General features: G+C 38.3%; 1 protein-coding gene and 1 non-coding gene across 5 annotated transcripts in view; both read left to right on the forward strand.

The window, feature by feature from the left end:
- LOC122477833 (P2R1A-PPP2R2A-interacting phosphatase regulator 1-like) overlaps window positions 1-27,667 on the forward strand; it is a 102,400-nt gene that overhangs the window by 21,959 nt on the left and 52,774 nt on the right. Inside the window, exons 6-12 of one of the 4 annotated variants that reach the window (XM_043571253.1) lie at window positions 9,321-9,364; window positions 9,468-9,522; window positions 10,994-11,083; window positions 11,483-11,571; window positions 12,173-12,237; window positions 16,010-16,106; window positions 16,506-17,051. In XM_043571253.1, the coding sequence (XP_043427188.1) occupies window positions 9,321-9,364; window positions 9,468-9,522; window positions 10,994-11,083; window positions 11,483-11,571; window positions 12,173-12,237; window positions 16,010-16,106; window position 16,506 (441 nt within the window). In that variant the 3' untranslated portion in view covers window positions 16,507-17,051. Of the gene's footprint in view, window positions 1-9,320; window positions 9,365-9,467; window positions 9,523-10,993; window positions 11,084-11,482; window positions 11,572-11,812; window positions 12,238-16,009; window positions 16,107-16,505; window positions 17,052-20,880; window positions 20,899-27,667 lie in introns of those variants that run through there. The other 3 variants (XR_006295769.1, XM_043571251.1, XM_043571254.1) reach the window with 3 other exon arrangements.
- Window positions 14,320-14,426, forward strand: LOC122478058. The gene has a single exon (XR_006295825.1). It is a non-coding gene; the product is annotated as a U6 spliceosomal RNA (small nuclear RNA).

The following is a 27,667-nucleotide window of genomic DNA, read 5'->3' on the forward strand; positions in this document are numbered from 1 at the left end:
AACTCAAAAGATCAAATCCCCACTCCTCCACAGGTGGTGGGATTTTTCTGACCCAGCTACAAGCAGACTTTTGTTCAAGAGGGGCTTAACTGTTATGGAGCACTTATTATTCACTTAGTGCTGTAACAGGTACTTCACATGTGTGGTCTCATTTTATCTCGCAACAACCTTATAAGATCAGAATCTAACGATGGGAGAAATTTAGTAATTTACCCAATGTCCAGGGTCAGTGACTATCAGAGCCAGATTTAGCCCCAAATTACTGGATTCCTTTCCAGCTACCCTTTCCCTATTTCAGTGGCAAAAAAGCCAAAATATCTCATGAGCCTGGTGTTTAGGATTCCAACTTCTGCTTCCTTTCCCTCTCGCCCTCTCACGCCATGACTTCCCTAAGGTCCAGTTTATCATCCAGTAGCAAAATAGTATGGTAAAAAGATTCTTTTACTTTTTAGTAGATAAAACATTCTTTGTCTTTGTGAGTATGGAGCTATTTTAGAAATTCAAAAGAGCCTAAAACTAGTAGGTGAGATGACCTCTGGTTTATCTGTGCAATTTGCTTTGTTGCTTCCTCTAAATGAGACCAATATTTAGAAATTGATTACATGTTGCTATTTGATTATGAAGCTTGAACTCAAGATTAATTTAATTGGTTTGTAATATAAATCATAAGGCACTCTGTTTCCATAGTGACAGAATATACATTATATAAACATTTAAAATGAAACACAAGTAGAAAGTAAATTAAATGGGAAAACAGAAATACTTCAATCTGGGTACTGATTGAATGGAAAATTAAGACTTATTTTCAGCAACTTAATGGTCTGGTATCTTTTTTTTAATTTTTAAAATATTTTTTAAAAATATTTGAGTGGGGAGGGAGAACATGAGCGAGGGAGAGGCAGAGGAAGAGGAAGAGACAGAATCTCAAGCAGGCTCCACACTGTCAGTGCAAAGCCTGATGCGGGTCTCAATCTCACACACTGTGAGATCATAACCTGAGCCAAAGGCAAGAGTCGGACACTCGACCAACTGAGCCACCCAGCCACCCCCTTACACATATCTTAAATTGCATATTTCTTTATGTGTATGCTTTAACTATGGCTTCTTTTTAGCTATTGATCTTATTAACCTTTTGGGAAGGAGGATGCTTGAAGGTAAATCTTGATATCTTTTTACCCATAAACACTCAGTATGAATCTCTGAGAAGGACTTTTTTCCTGCATAATCACAATGCCATCATTACATCTAGCAAAATTAAGTTATTCTGTATTGTCATCTAATAACCAGTCTATGTTGAAATTTCATTATTCCCCAAAGTATCTTTTCTGCTGATCCAAACATGTTCCAACTATGATCTCTCAGATCTCTTTTATTTAAAATAGCCTTTCCTCCTGTTCTTATTTCATGCCACTTATTTTTTGAAGAAACCAGGCCATTTGTCATGTAGACTACCCTACATTCTGATTCTGCTTCTGTGTGATGTTGTTTAATATGTTCTTTTATTTCCTGTATTTCCTATAAACTGATTTGAATAAATTTTCTTTTACTTTTAAATAAGCACACATACTTGGGGTGCCTGAGTGGCTCAGTTGGTTGAGCGTCCAACTTCGGCTCAGGTCATGATCTCACGGTCTGTGAGTTCAAGCCCCGCGTCGGGCTCTGTGCTGACAGCTCGGAGCCTGGAGCCTGTTTCAGATTCTGCGTCTCCCTCTCTCTGACCCTCCCCCATTCATGCTCTGTCTCTCTCTGTCTCAAAAATAAATAAACGTTTAAAAAAAAAAATAAGCACACATACCAAGTCAATATTAGGTCCTGGGTCAACATTTAAGTAGATGTGTGGTTTAAGTTGCCCCTTTCCTAGTAGGCGGCTAATGGGTAATTTTTTCTCTACAGGGGTTGTTAGCTGTTTTCTAGGTATTAGAGAGCGTGAGAAAATGAAGCTGGAAGTTAATTTTCTGTCCACCCCCCAGTTTTATTGAGATGTAATTTACATATGAGGTTGTATAAGATGTACAGTATAAGTATACAGTATAAGTATAAGATGTACAGTAATGATTTGATTTATGTATTGTGAGATGATTACCATGGAAGTTAATTTTCTTAAATTTTTTTTTAATTTTTATTTTTGAGAGAAAAACACAGACACACACACACACACACACACACACACACACACACACAGCGTGAGCAGGGGAAGGGCAGAGAGAGAGGGAGACACAGAATCCGAAGCAGGCTCCAGGCTCCAAGCTGTCAGCACAGAGCCAGACGCGGGGCTCAAAGTCACAGACTGCGAGATCATGACCTGAGCCAAAGTTGGACAGTTAACTGACTGAGCCACCCAGACGCCCCTAGGAACTATTCTTTTCATGTAATTTTTCCTTTCCTAATACCAATTGAGTTTATGTTTCAAGAGGTTTGGAAGCACTCGGCTTTTAGTTCCCTATACCAAAGCCCTAAACATAAGTAACCGCGCTGCTGAGATAGTTTGTGTATTCGTTTTCTAAGGTTGCCACAACAAAGTACCACACACGGGGGGGCTCACCAAACAGAAGTGTATTTTCTCACCACTCTGGAGGCTACAAGTCTGAGATCAAGGTGTTGGCAGGATTGGCTTCTTCTGAGGGCTGTGAGAGAAGGATCTGTTCCAAGCCTCTCTCATTGACCTATAAATAGCCATCTTCATGTTCACATGGTGTTTTCCCTACACATTTGTCTGTTTCCAAATTTCTCCTTTTTATAAGGACATATTGGATTACGGCCCACCCTCGTAACCTGGTTCTAACTTGATTACTTCTGCAAATGCTCTATCTCCAAATAAAGTCACATTCTGAGGCACTGGGGGTTAGGACTTCGACATATGGATTTTAGGGGGACACTATTCCACCCATAACAGTTTGTTCATGGTATATGGTTCTATAATTTTACATTTATTTCCTGACTTGTCAAATAGGATATAAAATCATTGATACCTAGTAAGAACTTGACTTTTTCTGCAGTACCTTAAGTAGCATCAGTTTAATTACCTACTTGCACACTACCTCTGCATTTCTAGCATCTCTCCTATTTATATCTTCACAGATGTAAACTTTAGCACCATGTATTATAGTCTTTGTTTTATCTCAACTGGTTTGGATAAATTAAACTGGGTTTAGACACAAATGTAAGGGAACTTTATGAAATGCAGCCATTTAAAACATTGTGCCAGCTGGAGTAGAGGGCATGATTTTAACAGGGACAATATCAGTTATCACAGTTTCACAGTTACTTTGTCTTAGGGACTTTGCTACCACTTCTAGTCTAGGAAAGCAACGGCATTAGATTTCTGTTCTGTGTTTTTCGGTCTTCCTTGGAACCTACCAAGTACCTGGTCTTTTTTATGAAGAGATGTTCTTTAAGGGAATAGCCTAACTTGTTTTAAAGGAAATTTAATTTGACCTTAACTCACAAATTGTTCATTCTTTCAGCAAGCATTTGTTAAGCCCTGTGCCGACACCGGGCAACCAAAATCTTTCAGGCATACTCACCTTCAGAGAGCACAGTGGGTAGCTCACCATTTCCATTTTTACCTTGGATCCTAAAAAGCTGAAAGCTAAGTTCAGTGCTCAAGTGCAACAACTCTCCTTAACCTGGGTTTCTAGCAGACAGCGCTGTTTGTCCCTCAGAGATAATGTGGCTCTTGATTTGTTTTTTTAGTATTTATTTACTTTCGGGAGAGCGCAAGCAGGGGAGGGGCAGAGAGAAGGGGACAGAGGATCTGAAGCGGGCTCTGCGCTGACAGGCTGACAGCAGCCAGCCCGATGTGGGGCTCGAACTCACGAACCGTGAGATCGTGACCTGAACCAAAGTCGGACGCTCAACCAACTGAGCCACCCAGGTACCCCTCTTGACTTTTTATCCTTATTTTAACAATCATACTTCATTATAAGCATCTCATATCCATTTTGGAAACAGGCAAGATATAAATGATAAAAGAGTCAACCTGCTTTTGCTAACAACCTTCAAAATAGCTGATGTTGGGTAATGCTCCAACTTCCAACGGAACAGTGAGCAAAATCCTGTCCTACTTCGGGAAAAATTGCTTTTGGTCGTTGAGTAAATTACAGAGTGTTTTGAGCTTCTCACTACAGGAAAACGTCTACATCAGTATTAGGTGGAAGGACTATACTAACTTTACATTTTGTTGAAAAGGTTTACTGTTACTCCATTGTTTTTAAAGACTAACTTCTTAAACTTCCTTTCCCAATTTCCCTCACTTTCCATAATGACATCAAAAGAACTCAAAGCTCTAGGTTCACCTTCAGTTCTTCCTTATTTTTCTACTGTATCTAATTAGGCATCTAATCCTATTAATTCTTCCTTGACAACATCCTCTCTGTTCCCACTTCCTTCTGTCCCTTGGGTCCATCCAGAGTACTGTAGAAATATTCTAAGAGATTTCCTATCTCTGTCAGTTTAATCCGACTTCCACAACCAACAGCAAGATCACTTCTCTGAGACATCATTTTCACCTTTTTCTGCCCTGTGCAGAAAGTTATAATGCCTTCCCATTACCTACTGAATAAGAGTAAGAGTAAGTATAGCTAGGTTGTAGCGAGCACTTACTCACATAGGTTGCCAGGCGCTGTGATAAGAACTGTACAACCACTTTGTTATCCTCAGTTTGTATCATCATCTTCATAGGAATGAAGAGACTGAGGCTGAGGTTAATTCACTTGCCTAGGATTGACAGGTAAAAAGTTACAGAGCCCAGGTTCGACCCAGTTCTGTTTGGCTCCAAAGCCTGTGGTCCTAACAACTATGGTGTTCTGTGCAAACTCTTTAAGTCCCAACCCTTCAATTATTTACGATCCTAGAAATCTGGCCCTGTTTTACCTCTCCAGTTTTAGCCTCATCGCTTCTCAGTACAAACTGTTTCAGTCAAGCCGGTCTCACTACCCTCAGACCTGCCATGTTCGTTCCCTCCTCTAAGCTTTTGTTCACATGCTTCCTTCTGCTTGGAATACCTTCCCCTCCACCCTCTGCTTGTCCAGATTTTAAACCACTTTCAGGGCCTAGGTCAAATTTTCATTCACACAACTCACGCCACTCTTCTATTCCAGACTACCCATAACGTGTATTGTTTATATAGACGGTAATATTTAAGCTCTTTTGATCATACACTGCATCAGTGCAAAATGTTTTAGCACATCCTTCCAGTACATGTAAACTGTATTTACATTATGGATATGTACTTCCAAGCTGGTATGTAACGTGAGTCATAGAATATATGAGCAACACAAATACAGAAAGGATGAGATAAAGACGAAATGATGTTTTTAGGACATTTTAAAATGTATTGTATTAATTACGAGTCATTATTGAGAGGGAATGTGGGTCCATATTTCTAGTAGTGTTCATGACCTCAAATTATTTTAGCCAGCTCCTTGACAGAGACTAGTTCAGCATTGTGTTTTCACAAGAAGGTGGAAGGTGATGTGCTGGGCTAGGAGTAGCACAAGTGCCACCTTTGTCACCTCCCTGTCACTTGCTTAGACTTGTATTATGAATCTTCTGTCCGACATTTCTTTATAGAAATCTTGTTAAGATACTTGTCCATTTTGTGGAACTCGGTTTAATTAAAACTAGATAATATATCCATGTGGCCACCTAACTTGCAACTCATTACAACTAGCCTCCCCCCAAATGCTGTTCTTTTGCAAGATCTTTGGTCTCCATGGGCTGAGTGAGAGCACCTGTGTCAGTCTGTATATCTAATATTAGCAAACCATCATTTCTTACCATCTTAGATTTAAAATGTGTAAATTGAATTTTTTTTTTTTTTTTTTTTTTTTTTTTTTTTTGCTTCTCTGTGAATCACCATGTATACTTCCTGGGCTATGATCATGCTTACTTTGGAGAGCACCAACCTGATGTATATAAAATTTGTCTCTCAAATATGATTCTAGGTCATTTTCGGGAAAGCTCATCTGCTTATTTCATGTTCCCCATCATATTTAGCACCATATTTGCCCAACTGTGTCCTAGGTACTTTATTATGTGTAAAATATGTTTTTAAGAATACCAGGGTGGGGCGCCTGGGTGGCGCAGTCGGTTGAGCGTCCGACTTCAGCCGGGTCACGATCTCGCGGTCCGGGAGTTCGAGCCCCACGTCGGGCTCTGGGCTGATGGCTCAGAGCCTGGAACCTGTTTCTGATTCTGTGTCTCCCTCTCTCTCTGCCCCTCCCCCGTTCATGCTCTGTCTCTCTCTGTCCCAAAAATAAATAAATGTTGAAAAAAAAATTTTTAAAAAAAGAATACCAGGGTGAATTTGGACTGTAGGATTTTTTTTAAAGCCATTTTAACCATTTTTAAGAGTACAATTCAGTGGCATTAAGTACTTTCACAGTGTTGGACAATCATCATCACTTTTCATTTCCAGAATTTTTCATCCTGCCAGACAGAAACTCCATGCCCGTTCAGCAGTAACTTCCTACTTAACCTCCTTCTCCTGTAACCTCTATTCTACTTTCTATTTCTATGAAGGTTTGACTATTCTAGGTACCATATATAAGTGGAACCACAAAATATTCGTTCTTTTGTGTTTATATCACTTAACATAATGTTTGCAGTATTCAACCATGTTATATGTAGCATGTGTCAGAACTTCATTCCTTTGTATAGAATTGTGTTTATATCACATTTTTTAATCCATTCATCTGGTGGTGGACACCGGGTTGTTTCCAACTTTTGGTTATTATAAATAGTGCTGCTATGAACTTTGGTGTAGAAGTCTCTGTTTGAGTTCCTGTTTTCAATACTTTTGCGTATATACATAGGAGTGGGATTGTTGGATAATATGGTAAGTCAATGTTTAACTTTTTGAGAAACTGTCAAATTGTCTCCTACAGAGTCTGCACCATTTTACATTCCCACCAGCAATGTCTAAAAGCTCTAATTTCTCCACATTTTTACCAACACTTGTTATTTTCCACATTTTTAAATAACAGCTATTCTGGGGCACCTGGGTGGCTCAGTTGGTTGAGCATCCACCTCTAAATTTCAGCTCAGGTCATGATCCCAAGGTTGTGGGATCAAGCCCCACATTGGGCTCCATACTAGGCATGGAGTCTGCTTAAGATTCTCTCTCTTATTCTCCCTCTCTCTGTCTCTCTCTCTCCCCTTCCTTCCCTCTGTCCCTTCCCCCCCCCCCCCCGCTCATGTTCTCTCACTCTCAAATAAACAAATACTATCCTAATGAGTGTGAAGTACTAGCTCTTTGCAGTTTTGAATTGCATTTCCCTAATGACAAATGTTGAACATTTTTCACATGCTTATTGACCATTTGTTTTAATTTTGTAATGTTTATTTATTTTTGACAGAGAGAGAGAGAGAGACAGAGCATGAGTGGGGGCAGGGCAGAGAGAGAGGGAGACACAGAATCGGAAGCGGGCTCTAGGCTCCTAGCCGTCAGCACGGAGCCTGATGTGAGGCTCAAACTCAATAAGCTTGAGATCATGACCTGAGCCGAAGTCAGAGGCTCAACCAACTGAGCCACTCAGGTGCCCCGCTTATTGACCATTTGTATATCTTTGAAAAAATACCTGTTCAAGTCCTTTGCCCATATTTTAATTTGTTGTTTGTTTTGTTGTTGTTGTTGTTGTTGTTGTTGTTGAGTTGTAAGTGTTCTTTATATGTTCTGGATATTAATCCCTTATCAAATGTAAGATTTGCAAATATCTCTTCCAATTCTGTGCTTCTTTTCACTCTCTTGATCGTGTCTTTTGTTGCACAAAAGTTTTAAATTTTTACGAAGTCTGTTTTTTTCTTTTGTTACCTGTGCTTTTGGTGTTACATCTGTGAAATCATTATCAAATCCAATTCATAAGGCTTTTGCCCTATGTTTTCATGTAAGAGTTTTATAGTTTTAGGTCTTACGTTTAGGTGTTTCATCCATTTCAAGTTAATTTTTATATATGGTATAAGGAAAGGTTTCAACTTCATTCTTTTGCATGTGGGTGTTCAGTTTTCTCAGCACCATTTGTTGAAAAGACTGTCCTTTCCTCATTGAATGGTTTGGCACCCTCGTCAAAAATCAACATGTATCTGAGTGTTCATTTCTGAGCTCTCTATTCTGTTCCTTTGGTCTATATGCCCTTATGCTAGTACCACACTGTTCTGATTACTATAGCTTTGTAGTAAGTTTTGAAATCAGGAAATGTGAATCCTCCACGTTTAGTCTTCTTTTTCAAGATTGTTCTGGTGATTCAGAGCCTCTTGAGATTCCATGTGAATTTTAGGTTGGGTGTTTGTATTTCTGCAAAACAAAAAAATGCCACTGGGATCTTGACAGGGGTTGCATTGCATCTGTAGATCACTTTGGATAGTATTGCCATCTTAACAATATTAAGTTTTCTAACTCATGAACACAGTATCTTTCCATATGTGGATTATTTTTAAAAATATTTATGTGAGGGCACCTGGGTGCCTCGGTCGGTTAAGCGTCCAGCTTCAGCTCAGGTCGTGATCTCACAGTTTGTGAGTTTGAACCCCACGTCGGGTTCTGTGCTGACAGCTCAGAGCCTGGAGCCTGCTTCCGATTCTGTGTCCCCCCTCCCTCTCTCTCTCTCTGCCCCTCCCCCGCTCGTGCTCTGTCTCTCTGTGTTTCAAAAATAAATAAAACATTAAAACAAATTAAAAAAAATAAAAATAACTATGTGAGAAATTATACTTGCATTTATAAAAAAGGTCAAACACTATGGTAAAGTACAAAGAAAGAAAGAACAAATTACCCTAAACCGCACTACTCATTGATAAGTACTGTGAACTTTTTGGTGAATATCCTTCTGAACACCTCTTGTTTATAATTTTACATAAATAGCATGTGAGGATTTTTCCTACTTGATATGTAATACATGTTTCTCAATGTCAACGACTAGATTTAAATCCATGTTTGCACCATCATTTACTTAAACAAACCCATACTGATAGACATTTAGTTTGCTTTGGACTATGAGTAATATTTGTGAGTATCATAGTATGAATCGTAGGAAAAATAGTATAACAATAAATGTTTGACATTTTCTCTTTTGTATGAGGAAAGGTACAAAGTGTTTCATCTAAGAAGTTTCTGCATATCTGATGTACTGCAATGCATTAGTAATAGATCTTTGGTGTAGTAGGTTCAATAATGAAAAGTAGAGAACTAGACATGTGTTTAGAGATTTGTTTACACTCTGGCTCTTCTAGAGCCCAGTGAATAATGATAAAGGTACAACCAAATGAAACAATTTTGTAAAACCATAGGAACGGGTATTCATTTATTCTCATGTTCTGCCTTTCAGGAAGAAGGCATGGATTTAGTAAATAGAGAAGCAATGCATGAATGGTGAGTCGTGTGCTTTGAATTACTATTCTGATCATTTCTCTATTCAGTTATGTCTTTTCTTTTGGTTAGGCAAACTGCAGTACTGATATCTCTTCTTTTGTAGGGAGGTACAAACTGCAAAACAGATAAGTCAGTCTTGGGAAGAAAGCTTGAAACTGGTATGGTATTAACATTTCACTTTTATTGAAAGTTTTACTGATTTTCGGTGTTGGCAATACCTACTTCTGCTGTAATTTCTAGAAATCCAAGCTCTCGTTTGAAACTGAAATTTATATGCTGCATAAATCATTTTTGATCGCTCTTAAGAAACAGTTTATGACTTACTTGTAAAAATAACTGACATCATTTGAAAGTGGGGTTCACAGTAAATAGTTGTCTGATACAAAACCATCGTTGTTTTGGACCAGCTTCCTCTGTCCTAGTAAGTCTAAGAAGAGTTCAGTTCTGCTGGTCAAATTGCTCACATGACAAAACAATAAATGATTTCACTCCTTTCTACATAATTGATTAACTACATATTAGAGTCTTAAACCACAGACAGTGGGTTTCTTGGATAAATACTGCATTTTTATTCCTGTAACGTATATACTCACACTAACATTTTAACATGCAACCTTTAATTTGAACATATTTGGAATTTCATTACATCCCCTGGTAACATTTTTCCATGTCTCTGTACACATTATGGTCTTACTTAGTTGTAGAAGTTGAGTGATGTTTAGGCTTCTTTTCCATGGACATCTCAGATAATGATAGAACAGGAATTGAGCTGAAATTTGAGTAGGAGAGATTCTGGTTAGATGTCTGTTTCCAGATTTGGGAATGATTAGATTAGAAAATGGGTCATCAGCAGAAACAGTGGCATCTTATTTTCCTTTGAGCCCTGAGTGCCTTAGACGGGCATCTATCCCTGGTTTGGGAGTGGGTCCTAAAGAATGAGTAGATAGCCTCTGGAGTCTGCCCCTTTTTATGTTTGGGGCCAACACAATTTATGGATGCTGCTGCATTCCCTTAACTGACCCACTTCTAATTACTTCAGGTGTTGGCACGAGGGAGTGAATCTGTGAATGTGTTAGGATGTGTAAGGGAACACGTAACTTTACCTGCGTCTCGGAAAACAAAAGAGCACATTTCAAAGCCCCGAATTATGCAATACTGATTCTATCTATATAAAATCTATCAACATTTTTTATAGCTGTAGTTATCGTTGCTGCCTCATTTGTATCTTAGTTCTAACCAAATCCTTTTTGATTGTTTCCTGGAAATGGTATTGTAGTCTTCAAAAACAAGGTACAGGTCAAACCAGAAGAGAAAATTTTTAATTTAGGATTTGTGTATATACTAGTAAGTATGGCTCAATATCACGTATTCACGTTCTACATCTTTGGGGACACTAGGGAAGCCCCTCGACTTGCCATGTGACTCTTTTTTCTAAAAGGGGAAAGGGTGCCTTGGCTTATTGAGGTGAATCGTGGGTTCCCTGCTTGTTTTAGGATGATGTGAGCTCCTCACCGTGGTGCACTCACTGATTCAGTAAGGGTTCCCTTCCCCATGCAGCAGCTATCTCCTTAAGTGTTTGATAGGGAAGCAATTGGTGCTCCAATTGTACACTGCTTTCTGCCTACACAGAGTGCCAGTGATTTAGAGAAACCATCTTCAAAGTGCATTGGTTTAATTCCAGTACCCCCAGCACCTTCTCCCACCAGGGGGATTGGGAAGGTAAGAAAGGAGAGCCTAAGAATCTGTGTCCCTTGAAATACCTATGAGATATTAACGTTTCACCACCCAAACTTTGGGGGGGGATATATTTTGCTATAGCACATCTGATCCTAAACGACAGTTTTCCCTTCCTTTTCATTTCTTGAACTATTATTAACATATAACAAAAGTCGCCAACTTTGAAGTATGTGACTTCATTAACTTTGGTACTTGTGTATAACCCTGTAGCCCTAACCATAACCCGGATGTAGAACCGTTCCCACGCTCTAGACAATGTCCTCGTGATCTTTTGTAGTCCATTGCCTTCTCTCCCCCACCCCCTGCCCCCACTAGGAAACCACTGATCTGCTTTCTGAGAAGAGTGGTGGTTTTAAACCCTCTGTTCTAATTTGGTTTTAGCAATATTTTTCTCCATCGTTACAAACTTATGTGAATTACACCGCTCTGTCTCCAAGTCCTAGTCCCAGTCCTACGCAACAATTTCCAATGTAAGTTCATGTTGTATGAAAATACCAAAGTGCTTATAAAATAAGAATTTTAGAAACTTACAAGAAATTATAGCTCCAGGTTCTATGACAACCACAGAAGTAATGTGTGTTTTGCTAAATTAAGATGTCATTGTTTTGGTTTACCATTTTGTATATTGAAAAGAATCAAGTGAGTTAAGGACATGTGAGAACATGTGAATGTATGAAGAATCAGTTATTCATTAACCCTGTTTGAACATAGTCTTCCTCTCCAAGCTTGTTGATAAGGATCAAAGCTAATTCTTGAGCTGTAAACAGCTGCACCTGCTCATTTACCGATGATTCTCACCTTGATTCAAGGCAAGTCACAACCAGAACAGTAGGTCTTTCTAGCTTTTTCCCCCCATAATTTCAAAAAATCCTGAATCCTTCTAAACTGTAAGACAGTTTGCTATCCTGAGGCATTCCTGTTTTTAACCCAGATTTAGAGAAAAGCAATAAAATGATGTGATACTACATAGTCCTTTTTTAGTGTATGTCCTTAGATCTATTCTAATGAAATAGTCATAGCTGATTTTGTTCAAATTTTTTTCTGGTAATGATTGTGATAATTTTATTTTAGAAGAAGAAATCAAAGCCCCACCAACACTATTAGACCAAGTATCTTTGGATCATTAAAAAGAAAAGGTACTTTTATCTACTAGCAAAAATAAATATAACTTTGAATTATTTTTATAAAGTATTATATAAAATCAAGTGCTATAAAAATTTCATTTTAAAGGATTTATTTAAAATATATTTGAGAAGTTACTAGAGGCCTTTCATTTTACTCAAACTACATAAAGACGATTTTAAAAGCTATAAAGTGCTGGGGTGCCCGGCTGGCTCAGTCGGTGGAGAATGCGACTAGATCTCAGGGTTGTGAATACAGGCCCCACACTGGGTGTAGAGATTGCTCAAAAATAAAATCTTAAAAAAAATTTTTTTAAAAAGCCATAAACTGCCATATAAATGTGAATTGAGAAATTTAATTCCAGCTTAGTCAACTCTTAGGATTTTCATTATATAAGTATAATTCACCAGGCTAGCTGCCTTAACTACTTGTGAAAACAAAGTGGGGAATGAGTGAATGAACAGATAGAATGAATCAGTCATCTAGTATTCGGCTAAATCTCGACCCCTGCCCTGCCGCCCCGCCTGCCGCCACACCTACTTGTTGACATCGTATGAGTAAGTTGACACAAATCAGACCCACTTTCTACACTTAAAATATATGCTAAGGTGTGTGTTCTTTGACGGTTCACTTCTTTATGGGGATTAATTTTGGAAATTAATGAAATTAATGAAAAATACCCACCTACTCAGTAATAAAAAGACAGTGGAAAAAACAGTAGTGTTTTTTTTTTTTTTAACTCCCACAGCCCTGGATCCCATTTCTCAATCCTGCCTCACTAAGCTAGGTTATTCTTCCTTTTTCGTTAATACCACTACTGAGTTTTAAAGTTAATACAAAGTTTAACCATAATAAGGAGGGAAAATGGATAAATAGGAAAGAAGGTTAAAAGTTTAAAATGTGTATTCGTGAAAATTCCATTAAGATAGGAAAGAAGAGGGGCGCCTGGGTGGCTCAGTAGATTAAGTTTCCGACTCTTGATTTACACTCAGGTCATGATCTCACGGTTCGTGAGTTTGAGTCCTGTATTGGGCTCTGCGCTGACAGCACGGAACCCGCTTGGGATTCTCTCTCTCTCTCCCTCTCTCTCTCTCTCTGCCCCTCCTGTGCTTGCTCTCTCTCTCTCTTCCTCTCTCTCTCAAAATAAGTAAAATAAACTTTAAAAAAGTAGCTTTAAAAAGAAGATAGGAAAGAAGAAGGAAAAGAAGAAAAAGAGGAGGGAGGGGGGAAGAAAAGAAGGAGAAGGGGAAGGGAAAGGAGAGCAAACTATAGAGAAAGAAATTGAAATGTACTTCAGTCTTCCATGTATTTTTGGATAAATTAATGGCAGTTGCCCTAACAACACATCTAACTAACTGTGTACTTCCTGTATTCTAGGACTAAGACAAGATCAGTTCTGGAAAACACTCTTTCAAACTAAGCACATCGTTTTATGATGACGGATCAATGACCTAGCTTTGGAGTATTTTGTCTGTGCTGTGAAGTTGGGGGCTAGTGTTGAGAAAGCGTTTAAATATATTAATAGTTTAGGAGTTGTTAGGAAGTTGGGGTCATTTCAGTATTTCAGATAAAATATGCTTAGGGGCACCTGGCTGGCTCAGTGGAGTGTGTGACTTTTGATCTTAGGGTTGTGAGTTCGAGCCCAACATTGAGTGTAGAGATTACTTAAAAATAAAATCTTTAAAATAAATAAGTACATAAATAAATAAAATACACTTAAAGACAGTGTTTTACTAAATTAAAATAATTCTCCTTTTAAGACACTTATGCATAAAATGTTTTTATGACATTGAAAATTCCTGGAATTTTCTTAGAAGTTGTGATTTATTTATTTATTTTTAGGTTTATTTATTTATTTTGAGAGAGTGCACATGCACGCACAAGTGGGGGAGGGGTAGAGAGAGAGGGAGAGAGAGAGAGAGAGAGAGAGAGAGAGAGAGAATCCCAAGCAGGCTCCACGCTGTCAGCACAGAGCCCGACGCAGAGCTTGATCTCTTGAACCGTGAGATCGTGACCTGAGCCGTAATCAAGAGCCAGACACTTAACCAACTGAGCCACCCAGGTGCCCCGGAATTTGACTTAAAAAGTTATTTTTAGTGCTTGCTTTGGTAGCACATATACTAAAATTGGAACGACACAGAGAAGATTAGCACGGCCCCTGCACAAGGATGACACACAAATTTGTGAAGCTTCCATATTAAAAAAAATATATATTTTTATAATACAATTTTGACATAATAGACTTGGTTTCTGTCCAGTGTCTTGGTGGATGTGTCATGTTTCACACAAGCCTCTTGTACCTGGTTTTCAGTTGCTCTGGAGGATGACTGCCTCACTCACTTCTTTGAAGTGTCCGTAAGAACTCCAAAGCAAATTCTATATGTACTACGTGGTCTATATTTTAAGTCAGACCATAGTCTGAAGGTAGCCTATACAAGTTTGGTCAAAATTCATCTGGCATTTTAGAGATAGTAACAGATTAAACGGAAATTTAATTTTATTTATCTATTTTAGAATATGAATATCCATTTGGGAAACAATAAGTGATGTCCTCTTTGGAGCCTATTAATGAAATATGGGGGAAAAGGGCATAAGAAATCCAAAGAGGTCCTGGGTGAGGGAGGAAAAACAATGAGAACTCTAAAAAATGGAAGAGAGTATGAGATCACTGTTAGAATCTCCAAGCATATGAAGGCAGTTACTTCCATTGGGAATAAGCAAGAGCAAATAAGGCTTCAAGTGGGAATCCTGAGAAATCTGCAGAAATTAGAAAGCTGTAAAGAGAATTTTACAAGTAATAATGGTTTCAGCAAAGAAAATTTCCATTTTCTTCTATGATGAATTTGTTTTGATTTGTCTTGCTTTTAATTTAAACTCCAAAGGAGAGGTGAGTAATTTCTCCGTAATGGTATAATTGTAATCTGGCATGGGACAGGATACCCAGACCTCTTTTGAGTTTTATGAGCCATGATTATACTCGTAAGGAAGGTCTGTGGAATTTCTATTCCTAGGGGTATATTTTTTAATTTTAATTTAATTTTATTTTTAAGTAAACTTTGGGTCCAACGTGGAGTTTGAACTCACAACCAAGAGTTGCACGCTCTACTGACTGAGCCAGCCAGGCGCTCCTATTCCTAGAGATATTTTTTAATGAGTAGGAGGCCTTAGTGTTTCATCATTCATATATATTTCACTCTACGAGTTATGGGCTTGAACATTAGTTTTCTCTCATCCAGACATGGTTATCACACGATTATGTAACACTGTGCAGATTTTACCATTTACTTTGACTTAAGATTACAGCAGTATAGTTTTTTGACATTAGGTGCTTCTCCTTATTCTTTAAAAATATATTTATTTTGTTCATTGCATGCTATAAAAGAATTGGTCTATTTAGTTCATTGTATATTTTTAGCAAAATACAGACAGCAATAACCTAAACATTTAAAATAAGGAATGAGATTAAATTATGATACAGCCTTACTACATAGCTCTATAAAATGACGTTGTAGAATTTAGTAAATAATATGAGAAAATTATACTCATTAAAAACAAAAAGTAGACGATGTATCAGTATTATATTCAATACAAATCCAATTTTGTTTAAAAACAATCATGTATATACACACATATTTAGGAATTACTGGAAAGTGGTTATCTCTGGGTAATGGGGCAGTAAAAGTTTCTTCTGTGTTTTTATGTATTTTATAATAATTGTTTACAACTAAAAGCAAAAAGCATGCTAGATAAAACATATTCTGCCTTGGTCTGCTTTTCTCGTCATAGGTGAAATGATAGCTAAAGATCCGCCTAAGAGATTTTTCGAAGGCACGACCAACATGCTTTCTCCCGATACTACCCAACAGTCTGATGTGAATGTTTGGTGAGTATTAACATGAATTTTTAAACATTCGTTGGCCATTTTTCACTTGGTTTTTAAGTCTGTTTTTACTATTGTATATATTCAGAAGTCTGGTCTATTATTAAATATTTTTAGAAGTCATCCAACTAATATCCCAAATGGATGCTATTACCCTTAGTTCTTCTCCCTGACGTTTATGTGTGACACTAATATATGCTGGATACATTTTTAGAAGTGGGGTTTTGGCATTTGATTAAGAGGTATCAGAGAAATACATAAAAATGCAAGCTTGGAAAAAAGTTATCTTCTGCCCATCTTTTCTACCTTGGATTTTTGTGTGCTTTGTTAGGCTGAACGTATGAAATCGCTCTTGTAACTAGGGCCAGTTCTTTGCTTCACATATTTTGTATTTGTTTGTAGACAAAGCGGAGTACACAGAGATCTTTTGAATTCTGTTGTCAGTGAATGGTATTTTCTTCCCCTGGTCTATCTTCAAATACTCTTGGCGGAACCAGTAGCAGCGCAGGATCTTCTTATAACTCACCAGTTAGCATCAGCACCGTCACAAACTCCCGTGTCGTCTTCTGATTCTCATTCTCCATTTATTGTAGTAGACGAACTTTCCGCTAAGTGATTCACCCATCCCAAGACTTTCTCACCAATGGAGAAACACACATTTGCTTCTCTCTCTCTCTCTCTCTCTCTCTCTCTCTCTCTCTCTCTGTCTCTTTCTCTCTCTCTCTCACACACACACACACACACACACACACACACACACGTTAGAGCAATAACAGAATTGTGTGTTTTAGGAGTGCCTGGGTGGCTCAGTCGGTTAAGCGTCTGACTTTCGCTCGGGTAGTGATCTCATATTTTGTGAGTTCAAGCCCCACATTGGGCTCTGTGCTGGCAGTGCAGAGCCTGCTTGGGATTCTGCGTCTCTTCCTCTCTCTTTGCCCCTCCCCTGCTCGTGTGCTCACTCTTTCTCTCTCAAAATAAATAAATAAACTTAAAAAAATAATTGCAAGATATAACTTAGGCTATTTCCTATTACCTTATTTTCTCAATTTCCTAAAATTCTCTTTATCTACAGAACTTGCATGTCTAATTCCTGTGTTTGCCCTTAAAAGCAATGTAGTGATATTTTCAAAGATGTTTTCCAAATAAGAACTATATTGAAGATACAATCATACATTTTCAAGCTGCTAATGTGTAGAAACATGCTGCACCTTGAGTTTTTAAAAACATAATTCAGAACTCTATTTATTTATCTGAATAAATAAAATTTTAAGTTCTGATGAAATAGAATTGTTCCGTTAATCAACAAGTAAAATAATTTTTTAAATTCTGTACTGAATACCTGTGCTAGTTCTTAATGATATTTTCAGTAATTAGAAAAATCACCTGTCTTAAAGCAGTTTTTAACTTTTTAAAAAATGTTTATTTATTTAGAGAGAGCACACACGTGTTGGGGAGGGCCAGCATGTAACACTATTTGGGGCTCCATGCGGGTCATGATCATGACCTGAGCTGAAATCAAGTCAGATGCTTAACCGACTGAGCCATCCAGGCACCCCTAAAAAGCTTATTTTTAATTTTTTTAAAATGTTTATTTATTTTTGACAGAGAGAGAGAGAGAGAGAGAGAGAGAGAGAGAGACAGAGCATGAGCAGGGGAGGGGCAGAGAGAGAGGGAGACACAGAATCCACAGCAGGCTCCAGGCTCTGAGCTGGCAGCACAGAGACTGACACGGGGCTCAAACTCACAGACCGCGAGATCATGTCCTGAGCCGAAGTCGGATGCTCAACCGACTGAGCCACCCAGGTGCCCCCCAAAAAAACTTATTTTTAAAACTAAGCTAGTTATACATGCTGATGCAAGGATTGCCTATTTTGCACATGAATCCTTGGATGTTTAATTTGTTTGGAAGGAATAGGTAGGGGAAACAAGATGAAAAAAATTTAATTGAATAGCAAGAAAATAATATGTAATTGGGACTTCACTCAATTTGTACTTAACCTGATTATCCCTGATCAATTTTATATTCTAATTAAGTGTGGAAAAAAGACAATGTTGATAAATGGTGGTCTTTTACATTTCTAGGAATTACTTTTTATTCATGATCATGATTATGCATTTGATTAAATAAGGCTTAATATGTTAGGGTTTTTCTGCAAGAATCATATGCCTCCAGTTGTTCCCTAAGGGCTATAAATGTTTGTTTAAACCCCAATTTTGTATTTAAAAGTCTTAAGGGTTTTCTGAATAAGAAAAAGTATGTGTTAAAAATGTAAAATCTAAAGTAAGTGCTTTAAGTAATAAAGGATAGCACTAGCATTTTGAAAAATATAAATGTATCCTCATGAAATGAAGTTGAGAATTAGTTTAAATTTCCTCAGCTAACAAAATAGGGATGGTTATCTAAAATATTTATAAAAACTTTTTCCTTGTCATTAGAAGTCATCAGAATGATGAAAATCTGATATAGGTATGCCCCACATAGGAAAAAGACTGTTACACCAAGAATTGTTTGACAGTGGCCCCAGTGGAATTAATGGTTACATATGTGGGGGAAGATTCTGTCAACCTATGAGTAAATGAATACTTATGAGATGACTGAGTTCATGATGGTCTCTGGAAACTGAGACACGATTCTACAAATTGGCCAAGGACAAGTGAACTATCAATATCGCCCTCGTTACTCAGCTTCTATACTTACCTGACCCTCGGTGGACCAATTGTGAACAGATACAGGGGCCCTCATGAGATGAGGTGTGATGGCAGTCATGTTCCTTGCTGAATTTGTAGATCATTGACAGACAATAGTGTCCTCCTGTATGGTTGACACTTTAGCCAAAAAAAAAAAAAAGTCTTTCAAAATACAAAACCTTTGGAGTACAAAAACCAAGGATGGAGAAAGTGAACAATGGGGGCGGGACTACTACTCAGTTGTATAAGGAGCTTTTGATGATTAAATCTTGGTAATCTGCACATTCTCAATACACTTCTTTCAACTCAGACAATTCCTTTAAACTCTGTTCAGTTAGTTTTTATTTAGTTGTACTCCAGGGTGCCACACTTACTATAATATGCTCAGAATCAAGGACTTTGTAGTCAATTTTCCCATCTGTTGCCTTTTAAGGTTTGGTATTAGGAGGATCTGTTCAAATGATTTTCATTTATTTTTTTAAATGTTTATTTATTCTGAGAGAGAAAGAGAGCAGGGAAGGGACAGAGGGAGAGAGAGAATCCCAAGCAGACTCCACACTGTCAGCACAGAGCCTGACATGAGGCTCAATCCCATGAACCCTGAGATCATGACTTGAGTTGAGACAAAGATTCAGACGCGTAACCGACTGAGCCACTGAGGCGCCCCAATGATTTTTCATTTCTTAAATGATTTTGAGACCAAAGTAGTTCTCACTTTCACATGATGAGATTTTGTGGTTGATTTTTATTTATTTATTTTGTTTGTTTGTTTCAAGTTTTTATTTCAATTCTAGTTAGCTAACAGAGTGCAATATTCGTTTCAGGAGTAGAATTTAATGATTCATCAGTTACATATGACACCCGGTGCGCATCACAAGTGCCCTCCTTAATGCCCATCACCCCACCCACCTCCCTCCATCAACCCTGAGTTTGTTCTCTATAGTTAAGCATCTCTTATGGTTTGCCTGCCCCCCTGCCCCCGTCTCTCCCTCTCTCCCTCTCTCGCTCTTTTTTTCCCTTATGTCCATCTGTTTTGTTTCTTAAATTCCACATATGAGTGAAAGAAATCATATGGTATTTGTCCTTTTTCTGATTGACTTATTTCACTTAGCATAATACATTCTAGCTCCATCTAGTTCATTGCAAATGGCAAGATTTCATTCTTATTATGGCTGAGTAATATTTCATTGTATATATATGCCACATCTTCTTTATCCGTTCATCACTTGATGGACATTTTAGCTCTTCGCATAATTTGCTTATTGTTGATAGTGCTGCTATGCTATAAACATCGGGGTACATCAGTATTTGTGTGTCCTTTGGGTAAACACCTAGTAGTGCAATTGCTGGGCAGGGAGATACAAATCAAAACAACAGTGAGATACCACCTCATACCTGTCAGACTGGTTGATTTTTTTTTAATTATTGTAAGACTATTATTTTGTCATCCTAAACATGCCAAAGGATTATAATGTCAGTTTTCATAGTAAAAGGCATGTATTTGTTTTCTAGGGCCGCCATAGCAAAGTACCACAAACTGAGTAGCCTCAACAGTCAAAATAGATTATCTCATAGTTCTGGAGGCTGAAGGTCCAAGGTCAAGGTGTCAACAGAGATCTTCCTTCTGGGGGCTCTGAGGGAAAATTTGTTAATATTTCTCTCCTAGTTTCTGGCAGTTGCCAAAAATCCTTGCCTTACAGACATATCACTCCAGTCTCTGTCTCTGTCATCATATGGGCTTCTCCCTGTATCCCTGTGTTTTCATGTGGTTCTTATAAAGACACCAGTCATTGGATTTAGGGTCCAAGCTAATCCATTATGACATCATCGTAGCTTGATTACATCGACAAAGATCCTCTGTCCATATAAGGTCACATTCACAGATACTGGGGGTTAGGACTTTAACATTATCTTTTTGTGCACACAATTTAACCTGCAGCAGGATACTTTTAGAATTTTGACTTATTTTTCTTGTTAGTTTTTTAAATCATCTATCTTATAACCCATTTAAAAAAATAGCAGAATAAGAGGTGACCGTATTGAACATAGCATTGGTATGTCTTCTTCTTTTTTTTTTATTTTATTTTAGTGCACACGTGAGCAGGGGAGAGGGGCAGAGGGAGAAAGAGAGAGACTCTTAAGCAGGCTCCACGCTCAGCCCAGAGCCCGATGCGGGGCTCAATCCCATGACCCTGGGATCATGACCTGAGCCGAAATCAAGAGTTGAATGCTCAACCGACTGAGCCATCCAGGCGCTCCTGTCTTGTTCTCATATATTTTAAATTTATGCTTGTTTATAAATATATATGTATGTTTATGTACATATACATTAATTTTCACATCCAAAATCAAGAGTCGGATGCTCAACCGACTGAGCCATCCAGGCGCTCCTGTCTTGTTCTTATATATTTTAAATTTATGCTTGTTTATAAATATATATGTATGTTTATGTACATATACATTAATTTTCACATCCAAAATCAAGAGTCGGATGCTCAACCGACTGAGCCATCCAGGCGCTCCTGTCTTGTTCTTATATATTTTAAATTTATGCTTGTTTATAAATATATATGTATGTTTATGTACATATACATTAATTTTCACATCCAAAATCAAGAGTCGGATGCTCAACCGACTGAGCCATCCAGGCGCTCCTGTCTTGTTCTTATGTATTATAAATATATGCTTGTTTATAAATATATATGTATGTTTATGTACATATACACCAGTTTTCACATTGTCAATAAAAGGATAAATGAAAGTAGAAGTATGTTTCTAAAATATTTTTTTAAGTTTATTTATTTTGAGAGAGAGAGAGAGAGAGAGAGAGAGAGAGAGAATATGAATGGGGGAGGGGCAGAGGGAGGAGGGGAGGAGAGAGAGAATCCCAAGCAGGCTCCGTGCCCAGGGCAGAGCCCCATGTGGAGTTTGATCTCACAAACCTTGAGATTGTGACCTGAACCAAAACCAAGAGTTGGATGCTTAACCAACTGAGCCACCCTGACGCCCCTGTTTTTAAAATATTTTCAGAGTATCATTTTTATGCCTTAAATATATATTCATGTTTGATCAAATATTCCTACTTTACTTATAACGTTATAAAAGAGCAGCACTCCAGATTCATCCTGACATGAGGACTCACTGGTAATAAGTCAGATTCTCAGGTCAGGGTGAAAACTACAGTTCTTAAGATTTATGACTAAATCGACCAATCAAGCTTATAATTTCAAGTATATTCAATTAAGTGTCAGGAAACTCTATTTAAAATTGTAAGATATATGAAGATGAGTGAAATGCCATCCCTGCCTTCAAGCAGAATAAGTACAAAAATAATAATGATACAAGACAAGGCAATCTAAGATGACTACAGATACACGTATGAAAGGATGTCTGAACTATAAAAGTAGGAGAGAAACACAATATTGGAACGATAGGATTTTAGAAGCCTTTTAATGGACCTCTCAATGCAGAAATCCTTTTAAGAATTCCACTCGAATGATCTTTTAGCCTTAGCTTGAAATCTTATAGTAATCAACTGACTTTCACACAACAGTTCATTCTGCTGTTGGACAACTCTCACTATCAGAAAGCTCTTATGTTAAAAAGGGGGGGATGGGGTTAGAATTTGTATCTAGGTGGCCTGTTTCATTGGCTCTTTAGAACAGAGACAAATCAAATGTGCTATTAAAAGCAGATGAGTTAAGATTCTAATTCTGCATTAATCTTTGTCCCTGCTCCTTGAATTATTACTACTCCCACTACAAGATATATTTAATCTCATCTCTTAAATGAATTTTTAAAATTCACCTAGAAGCAACTATATATAAATATCCACGATGAAAATGCACGTATGATACTTTGGATATCTATGGAGAAAACTAATTACAATTTGCCTCAAGTGTTTTTAAATATTTTAGATCTTAAAAGTTGAGCTTGAAAAATATATCATATAGGTAGACTTCACTGTCAGATCATTGAAACTATGCATTTAGAAAAGGCCCAAGAACAATAAGTACTCTGGCAAAAAGGTAACTTTGTTTCCCTTAAACTCTATGATCTCTTACAGATTTCTTCCACTGTGGTTCTTAACCCAAGAGTAAATGAGATTGATTTTTATAAATGTCTAGAATGTATGGGTGGAGAGAGTCATATATAGGAATCTTGGAAACTTGCTCAACTTTCTTAATAGTGGGAGACCTTAATGACCATGGCCTCTCAGAAGAAATGCATTAAATTAATGCAGTTATTAACTGAATCCTACAAATTGACCAATAGTCTATATATATATGAAATTGGAGATCTCCGTGGCATCACTGACTTCAAAGTAAACTGGTAACATAACTATTCATGTCCACCTTTTAGGGGAATGACCCAATTAACATAACTATTTATGTCAAACTTTTAGGGGAATGACCCAATTATATTATGAGTATAGGAGTCAGAAGACCTGACTTTGGCTCCAGCTCGGTCACTGCTCTGTGTGACTTTCAGCAGAGTCACTTCACCAATCTGGGCTTCAGATTTCCAATCTGTACAATACAGTTGAACTAGATATTTACAAGGTCCGGTCTGCCACTTAAAATTTTATTGATTCTGGAAAAACATTTGCCTTCATCTTTGCTACTGTAACAGATGCATGATGGCATTGAGCTTCTGAGGGCTTTAAGAAAGTATTTAGGAAATCAGAGAGCTCGATTCCTAATATTTTGATTCTTTCTGGCAACAAGAAACTCATTTTGTTCAGCCTCATCAATAGTTGCCTCTCTTGTATGAATTATGCATGCTTTATGATGAAATGTGGAAAGCTCATTTCCCCCTGGTTTCTTGTTTTGTGTGGATAAATGATCCTCTCAGGATTTCCATATTAGTACAGGTTCCCACTGACAAAACACTCACCGTAAAATTTTCCTTCTAGTGACTACAGCTTGAGACAAAACAAAATAAAGATACACTTGGCATTTTTGTTTCAGAGAAGCAAAGGAGACAGGGCACAAAAAGCTACATCGACTCTAAAAGCCCTGGCACAGTTCACATTCAGAAGTGCTCAACTAGTAGTAAATAGCAGACCACCAGCAAAATAGTTTTTCTTTTTCCTTGATGATTAGGATATGGCTATAAGAAAAACCCTCTAACCGGTTTAGTTGATTTCATGGCATGACTCTTGTGCTTGGTAACTCTCCGTTGAACACACACAAAAGAGGGCACACTTGAAAGTCGCCAATAGCTGGTTTGTGACTTTGTGCTGAGGAAGGAAATATATATATTTTTTTAATTTTTTAAATGTTTGTTTATTTTTGAGAGGGAGAGAGAGGCAGACTGCAAGTGGGGGAGGGGCAGAGAGAGAGAGAGACACAGAATCCGAAGCAGGCTCCAGGCTCTGAGCTGGCAGCACAGAGCCCGACGCGGGGCTCGAACTCACGGACCGCGAGATCATGACCTGAGCCGAAGTCGGACGCTTAACCGACTGAGCCACCCAGGCGCCCCTGAGGAGGGAAATATTTTGAAATTACATTATCTAGCAGAGGAACCTAATTATACTTTCATTTCTAGTCTCACTCTTCTGAAAGGGAGGATTTAGTTTGCTTCCTTAACTCGACTTATATTAAACTCTGCAGTAGATTACACTGAGTCCTGTTCTTAGACAATCTTTTCATAAGTGTGAAGCCTTTGGAAAGGAAGGTGCTGAGGCTAGCATGTTGGGACTATCAAGGGAAGTTCAGCTAAACCTCTCTTAAACTTTATTTGGAATACATTCCCATGCCACAGTGATTAGCAGATTTCTTTTTTAATGTTTATTCATTTTTTTGAGAGAGAGCGCAAGTGAAGGAGGGGCAGAGACAGAGGGAGACACAGAATCTGAAGCAGGCTCCCGGTACCGAGCTGTTAGCACAGAGCCCGACGTGGGGCTCGAACTCATGAACGACCAGATCATGACCTGAGCCGGAGTTGGACACTCAACCGACTGAGCCACCCAGGCGCCCCTGACTAGCAGAGATTTAAAATGTGTTTGTAGTATACACGGCTGTTGAGAGTATGGGGAAAGTGGTGTTTAAATTCACTGCAGTGGGTTCTTAATGTCCTTTGTGGAGGACATTTGGTGGTATGTATCAGAAGCCTTCAAAATGTGCACCTCTCTTGGCACAGCAATTCTTCTAAAAATTTTTCCTAGGGAAAAATATGGGACAGGTTGAAAAGGATGTTTAATGTTGTGAAAAACGTAATGTTTTCAACACATGGGGCTGGGGCAACTGAATATCCACATGCCAAACAGTGAAGTTGGATTCCTACCTCCCACCGTATACAAAAATTAGCTCAAAATGGATCAAGGACCTAAATAGTAAGATCTAAAACCATTAAATTTTTAGGGGATAAACAGGGGTAAATCTTCATTATATTGGATTGGGCAATGGATTCTTAGATATATCACTGAAAACATGAGCAGCTAAAGAAAAAATAGATAAGTTGAACTTTATCAAATTAAGAACTTTCGTGCCTCAAAGGACATTAACAAGACAGTGAAAAGACAACCAGAAAATTTGTAAATCATATGTGATGAGTTTAATCCAGAATATGTAAACAGGTCTTATAACTCAGCCACAAAAAGACGAACAACCCAATTAAAATATGGGCAGAGGACTTTATGAATAGACATTTCTCCAGAGAAGATTTACATATGGCCAATAAGCATATGAAAAGATGTTCAATATGATTAGTCATTAAACAAATGCAAATCAAAACCACAAAGCGGTATCACTTCATACCCACTAGGATGGCTGTAATAAAAGAGATATTAACAAGTGTTGGTGAAGAGGTGGAGAAACAGAGGGCCCTTGTACATTGCTGGTTGGAATGGAAAATAGTGCACTGACTGTGGCAAACATTTTGGCAGCTTCTCAAAATAGGAAACATAGAATTCTCGTAAGATCCTCGATCTTCCAATCTACTCCTTGAAAACGAGGACTCAAAAAGATACTTGTATGCTGTTGTTCCTCGTGGCGTGATTCACAACAGCCGAAAAGGTGGCGACCACCCCAGTGTTCATCACCAGTTGATATGGTGTCATTACATCATACATACAGTGGGATGTTGTTCAGCTATGAAAAGGAATGAAATTCTGGTACGTACTACAGCATGGATGAAACTTGAGAACATGCTGAGTGAGATATTTAAAATAGATAAGTTCATAGAGACAGAAAGTAGATTACAGGATACTAGGGGCTGGGGAGGGGGTAATGGGGAGTTATTCATAATGGGCATAGAGTCTCTGCTTCGGATGATGAAAAAGTTTTGGAAATAGATCATTGGAATGGTGTACCTTGTGAATGTAAGTAATGCCACAGAATTGCATGCTTGAAACTGGTTGAAGTGGCAAGTTCTATGTAAAAAACAAGAAACCTAGTATTTGCCACAGATCAGTTAGGCCACCATTTCTCAGGGTGTTTTATAAAATATGAATAAGTTAAGTGTCCTGAAGAATAAAAGATGGTTAAGGAAGTTTAGGAAAACCCATTAAAATCGTTTCTTTAACATTGTGATAGCCCAACAAAAGAGATAGGGTATGAAGCATCTTTAACTTTTTAACTTAAGTTCTTGTTTTGAGGGCGATCTTGTGGGATCTATGTTATGTACAGCCTTTGGAAAATGTTGGGTTAAACAAATTACAGTATGTTCCCTCCATGGAAATCTGTGCACCCATTAAGAATGATAACATGGTCATATGTCACTCGACATGGGAAAGATGTTTACGCTAGATTGCCAAGTGAAAGAGCAACATGATTAATGGGACCTCATTTTTGTTTTAAAAAGGTATAGGTTGGGGCGCCTGGGTGGCGCAGTCGGTTAAGCGTCCGACTTCAGCCAGGTCACGATCTCGCGGTCCGTGAGTTCGAGCCCCGCGTCGGGCTCTGGGCTGATGGCTCAGAGCCTGGAGCCTGTTTCCGATTCTGTGTCTCCCTCTCTCTCTGCCCCTCCCCCATTCATGCTCTGTCTCTCTCTGTCCCAAAAATAAATAAAAAAAACGTTGGAAAAAAAAAAAGGTATAGGTATGCCTTAAACCTAAAAAGGTATAGGTAGCTATTTTATGGGGATATATAACAGAAAAAAACTTTGTAAGGCTATATACGAGTATTAGTGAGGATGTGGAAATAGGACCCTTGCACATTGCTGGCTAGGATGTAGTGACTGTGGAAAACATTTTCACAGTTCCTCAAAATAGTAAACACGGAATTGTTAGATGATCCAAGAATTCCACTCCTTGAAAACCAGGATGCAAACAGATACAGGTATGCTAATATTCCTTGCGGCATTATTCACGACAGCCAAAAGGTGGCAACAACTCAAGGGTCCATCACCAGATATTTGGCACCAGTGGCCACGTCGCCACAAATGTTTTCTCCTCTGTGTTTTCATTGTAGTCTTTATGAGATGGTTTCCAGACCTGTTACCATCTTAGCCGTTGGCCTCTGAACATTGTCCAGTTCATCAACATCCTTCAAGTGTGGGACCGAGAAATGACCACCACACACCACACACCACACTTTTTTTTTTTGCATCTCATTATCAGTTCCTTAAAAAAATGTGATATTAGATTTCTCTAATTAAAGCAATTTGAGAATACTTCCGGTTCGATGTGACTCTACTCTGAATCCTGTTGTAAGATTATATGGGAATGCGAGCTGGTGCAGCCACTCTGGAAAACAGGATGGAGGTTCCTCAAAACACTAAAAATAGAACTCCCCTACGACCCAGCAATTGCACGACTAGGCATTGATCCACGGGATACAGGTGTGCTGTTTCGAAGGGACACATGCGCCCCCATGTTTATAGCAGCACGGTCAACAGTAGCCAAAGTCTGGAAAGAGCCCAAATGTCCATCG

Source organism: Prionailurus bengalensis, chromosome X (genome assembly GCF_016509475.1).
Source record: "Prionailurus bengalensis isolate Pbe53 chromosome X, Fcat_Pben_1.1_paternal_pri, whole genome shotgun sequence".
In the NCBI taxonomy this organism is placed as follows: domain Eukaryota; kingdom Metazoa; phylum Chordata; class Mammalia; order Carnivora; family Felidae; genus Prionailurus; species Prionailurus bengalensis.